Here is a 5,585-nt window from a genome sequence, read left to right on the forward strand (position 1 = left end):
ACAACCAACAACCTACCTTGGCCTTCACTATATCAGATGATCCAATCACAGGGGCCAAAACTGATGCTCACATACAGGTGAGCATTGTACACTCTCTTGAATCCTCCATAATTCATTTGAAGCCACTGAACAATGCACAATTTGAGTTGAATCATTGTCAGTAAACTCCATCCAAGTTGAGAGAGATGCACCAGATTCAAAACTGATGTGTGCAATGAGGTGAAGGATCAAATTTGATTGTTCAATCAAGTTGATAAAATAAACATAAAGAAAGAGATTGCTCAGTTTTTGAAAAAAACTCACAGGTTTATTTTTGAAAACTCAAGTGTTTTCTCTTTTTCCAAAGTCATCAATTCTGCAAAGGGCTGTAATATGGTAATTACATATAATTAAACCTAGACCAAGCATCAATCAAAAGCCGGCACACAATCAGACAAGGCACAAGTGCCAACCACAAGTTGATGTTCAACCCATGTATATATAAAGCTCCTTCTTCTCTTGGACAACCATCTTTTTCACAGATCACAATACTAGAATCACATTCCACTTGAAATCCTATTGAGAGGCTCTTTGATTATATGATTGGTTGTGCAGCTTTGAGAACAAACTTGAGCATTCTTGGATCCATTACTGAGTAACCAAGGTACTGATTTATATAGGCCCATGTCTATCCTTGCACCTAGCAGTAAACCTTAAAGCAGCAATTTTTCCTCTGGTCCTCCAAAGTTTAAATTAGCCCAGGATCCCTGGTTCTCCAAAGAGCAAAGCCAGCAGTCTCATTTGGTTGAAGCATACCTAGCTCCTTTTCTCCTTTTTCATATCCTTCTCAATCCACTCATGAGAGGTCATGTGATTGTAGTCTTCACTTGGGTTTACTATGCAAAGACATACACAATTCCTTTTACCTTTTCTTCCATTGAAGATTATGTCTATTAGATGTGTACTCTTCACAAGGCTGATCTCACACCAAGGAAATCCTGTGTGGTCCATGCAAATCCCCCTTTTTTATACCCCTCCTGCACTGCCAACATAGATGCCTTGGGTCAAGAAATCTGAGGCATCATTGGAGGCAAATCCTCGGACAGACCTTGTCTGAGGTATTCTTTTGCGCTGAGAATTACCTCGGATCAAAACCTTGGGAAGCTTCTGTCCAAGGTTTGGCATCCAAGGATACCTTGGATTGAAAGATTGAGGTAAACATGTTGGCGCTGCTGAGAGACAAATTCTGCTACTATTGCCCTGGCCCAGACACCTCCAATGGCAATACCAGAGTTTTTTTTGCATGTCTTTGTTCATATTCTACTTTTTTGAGTGAAATATGATATGGTTATGTCAACCAATGCACGTGCAGCTGCCTCAAAATGAAGCTTTTGCTTGAAGCTGGGCACCACAGGGTGAAAGACCATGCCACCTGCCATGTATGAGCTATGCATGACAACCTATGAAAACGCGGTGACCAGCTGATGGGCTGCATAAGCTGTTCTATGAAGTTTACATCACCTTTCTGTAAATTTGGATAGTGGTCTTATCATCGTGAATAAGAAACCCCTGAAATTTGATCTTCTGAGTCAGGCTTGAAAAACTCTTGGCCCATTTTTATACTTTTTGTGACCTCATGTTGGACCTGGCTAAAAAGCATATTGTCATTTTCAAGTTGATTTCCATGGCCAGAATGTTGATCCTTGACTCTGAAACCAAAACTGACCTAAATCTTGAATAACCATATCAGAGGTATCCTTGGGTATAAATTGAACCAAAGCTGTTGATAGTATCTTGATTCTTGGAGCCTTTGTGAAAAAGGATTTATGCATGAGTACTAAGTGCTGCTGATATGGACATGAATGAACCAATCAAACCACAATACACACAAGCTCAACCTGGAGCATGCCCAAACCTGATCCTCCTGATATGATATGAGATCAAATATTATCTTGCATGTGGAGATAATGATTTCTCGAGCAATGCAAGGTACATATGAATCTGGTAGGTCCAATCTCTATCCCACTTGCTGCAGTGCAGATGATGATGAAATGCAGTGTTTTTATATTGGATGAAACTCATGATTAGGTGTTGAGTGAAATGTGCTGTATTGGTATTAAAATGTTCAAATTGATTTTATGGGTTTACCTTTACTGTTCCTTTGAACTGACCCCAATCACATCATCTTTAATTTGGTTCGACTGCTTAACATAATCTCAAGCTTCTAAAATGTTTAAATTCATTTGACCATCAATCCATCAATCCATCGAATCGAGCTCAGCAATCCATTCAGAGAGACCAAGTGAGCAATCTTGACTCTTTATTAAGCTACACTCAGCTTGACTCATCTTGTGGTCCATGGAACTTCAGAATGGTAAGTGTGATTCATTTGATTATCTGATCGCTACTTTATGTACTTCAAAGTTCAAACTGATCACCTTTGATTCTCTCATAGACCTTTACTTTTCCAATTCAATCTCCAATCTTGAAAACACTCCTGAAGCTCAGCCATCACTTCGAACTATTCGATCGCTTCCTCAACGTCGTAACAAACGTCCTCGTCTGAATCATATCGAATCTCCTCCGCCTCCTCCCGAAAGCTCTAGTCCTACCGAAGCTAGCCGTAGCGAAAGCCCAGTCACACCACCTACCAGACTCCTTCCATTCCATAGTCCACGCACCAAAGAAGCTATTGCTACTTTAACTGATTCAGTTGCAGCCTTCAACATTCGTCGTTCATCTCGCAAACCAATGACTTCTGAAATCGTCCGATTGGCAAGTCCACTCGATCTTCCTGATGGAAGTGATCACTACTCCTATGGTGCTCCCCGTTTGGAAATCGGCTCATGCTTAGAAGAGTATGAAAACCATCAAGTCGGACAGCTTGCCAACGGGGTCGATGAAGAGGACGAAGAGGATGCAGAGGATGCACCGGAGGAAGATCAACAAGTTGAGGACGAAGTAGACGAAGCGGATCAAGATTTCAGTGGTTATGCTTTCTTATCCGCTGGTCACCCCAAGCAGACTTCATCTACAAATCAGTCTAGTCTAGCAGATCAACCCAATGCTAACAGAAAGAAACGCAAAGTCCCGAGCACTGTTGTCATACCACTCGCTCATCCAGTCATACAATACGGTTTAGAGTATGAACTCAGGCCTGCCAATGTCTCTTCACCATATACATTACCTCATACAATGGCACATACTACTCCGGCCTTTGGTCAACTACTACGAGCCGCCCAATTGGAAGGTGAGGGTGGGGAGTATGATGATGCTGAGGAGGAGGAGGAAGACGTTTCTGCATCAACTACGCCAGTAGATTTCACGAACCCAGTCACACTTGCTAAAGGTGATTCATCCGTCTACATCCCCTTTCATTTGGTCTTCATTCATTCGTATGTCTTCATGATTTCCTGTGGGACTTTGCTTTACTTGATGGGGTTCGATGCGGATCAGCCTCAATGGCTGTTTCAAAATGATCTTCCGCCCGAACTTGTTGTCACTATATCATCACCCTCATTCTTGCGAATGAAACAAAGTTTGAAAACATCATGCACTACTATCCTGCTCATATTTATTGTGTCAAAGGAACAATATGAACCACTGATGTGCTCCTGTTCCTCTGATTACCTTCCGTAGCTCTCTCTTCCCATCATGTCAAAATGATGAAGAAGCCAATAAGCTCCCCTCGTCATTATGGTCGCCAGCTTCACAAACTTGCACTTTCACGATTGCTCATCCGCTCATCACCAGGCCCGAGTTCCTCATCCCATCTCGGATCTATCAGTACTCCAGATCAGAGTACGAAAACTCCCAAGAAGACTAAATCCCCAAGCTTAACAGCCCGAAACAATTCAGCCTCCAAACGTACCCCCAATCGCAAAACTCCATTACGCCCTAAACCGAAGGCACCACTCTCTAAGCTCAAGATGCCTGTGCTACCAAATCTTTATGACCCTTCCCTCCCCCTCGAAGTAGCCTACCCAACTACTGTAGACCCGGCTCGGTTGACTAAGTTAAGGTCTCATTCTAATCGCGAGCAAGTTGAAGAAAACCACTCTCCCAGATTTGAAGTCTTTCCTCGCCCTTCCTCCGTTGATCAAAGTCGGCGTCCAAGTTTGACTATGCCAAATCATGCAAATGAAAGTGAAGATGGATCGGACGGTCATAGTCTGCGTGGCGAATTTTCATTTCGTTTGGAAATTGCCGAGATCAATCATAGGCTGGTTGCCTTGCATATTGCAATCTCAGACGAGAGGAAAACCAGAGAAGCCCAAATCAAGGAGGCTATGAAGATAGCAATGGAGCAGCAACATGATCTTAGACAGCACATTCGTCGGTCTGATACAGCGAAGCTCTCACTTGGAGATGCTGAGGGTCGCTCTGATCAGCGTTCAATCACGGTAGGGAAAGACTCTATCAAGGGTGAAACGACGCCGATGAAAAGTTCTGGCCTTACCTCAAACAATCGACGTTCAAAGTCCCACATGTCACAGAGGCCACTTACTTCTAACGTTGACCACGGGCCTAGTGGTCCTCCTCCTTCCGAGCCACCTCCACCTCTGCCATCCGGTCCTCATACCAACTCATCATCGGCTAATCTGTCATTGAATAATCCTAACGGTCGAATTCCAGAGCCTTCGCCCAAGAAAAATGGAAAAAAGGGCAAGAAGAAGCGATCTGCTCATGCCAACGCCAACAACATTCACCATCGAGATAATTATGTCCCATCAAGGCTTCCAACAACTCATCAGCAGACCACAACCGTTGCAGGTCAAGGTGTGCTGGGTACCGAGTTAGCCACTATGGACCTTCTTGCAAAAGACTACGATCCTACCGGTACCAGATCGTCCCTGCATCCATTTATAGACCCTAACTTGAGTGTTTTACGTGAAGGTGACACGGAGACCAGTCCTAGCGCTAATAATGGTAGTCATAGTCAATTAGGATCATCAGCCATTGCTAAATTTTTCGTAGAACCCGATGAATGGATCTGTGGATTTTGTGAGTATGAACTTTGGTTTGGAGAAGAACTTTCATTAATCAAAGTGATCAAGAATCGAAAGATGATCCTTCGACGACGGAAAAGAGCAAAAGAAAGAGCCGCAAGAGCAGCTGCTGGAATCAAAAACCCATCTAATCCTGGTACTGGTCCTACCAATTCATCTGGAAACAATGGTCTTGCTTCTTCTTCGTCTTCTGGTACTAATAATAATAAAAATATTGTCAACCCAGTTCATTCTAATAATCCATCAATCCCGCCTCCACCACCGCCACCACCTACCTCTTCTCCTGCTAGTCCTTAGAAATTTAGTGTAATTTTTTTTGCATTTGAAGTGATGGACTTAACAATCATTACTTCTGTTGTTTAGTAAAAAATATATACGTCTTGCAAACTCGTTTGAATGTTTTCTAGTACACCTATCGTACTGACCCTGACCCTGAACCAAAGTTTTGTTTTGTTTTCCAATTCTTTAAATGACTATCTTTCATTATTTACATATATACACTAGAAATCTTTATCAATCATCATGTTCTTTTTTTTTACAATTTTCTTTTATTTGATTGTTTTCTTCTTTTTTCTTTGTCTACAAATAGATCTCTAC

General features: G+C 42.4%; 1 protein-coding gene across 1 annotated transcript; it reads left to right on the plus strand.

Annotated features, from left to right (window-relative positions):
- Positions 1-2,350: 2,350 nt before the first annotated feature.
- MELLADRAFT_69605 (uncharacterized protein) lies at positions 2,351-5,285 on the plus strand (the record flags this gene model as incomplete). Its single annotated transcript, XM_007418618.1, has 3 exons — positions 2,351-2,353; positions 2,404-3,328; positions 3,619-5,285. The coding sequence occupies 3 exons, from the start codon at positions 2,351-2,353 to the stop codon at positions 5,283-5,285; spliced, it is 2,595 nt and encodes an 864-aa protein (XP_007418680.1).
- Positions 5,286-5,585: the final 300 nt, after the last annotated feature.

This window comes from Melampsora larici-populina (assembly GCF_000204055.1).
Source record: "Melampsora larici-populina 98AG31 unplaced genomic scaffold MELLAscaffold_98, whole genome shotgun sequence".
NCBI lineage: Eukaryota > Fungi > Basidiomycota > Pucciniomycetes > Pucciniales > Melampsoraceae > Melampsora > Melampsora laricis-populina.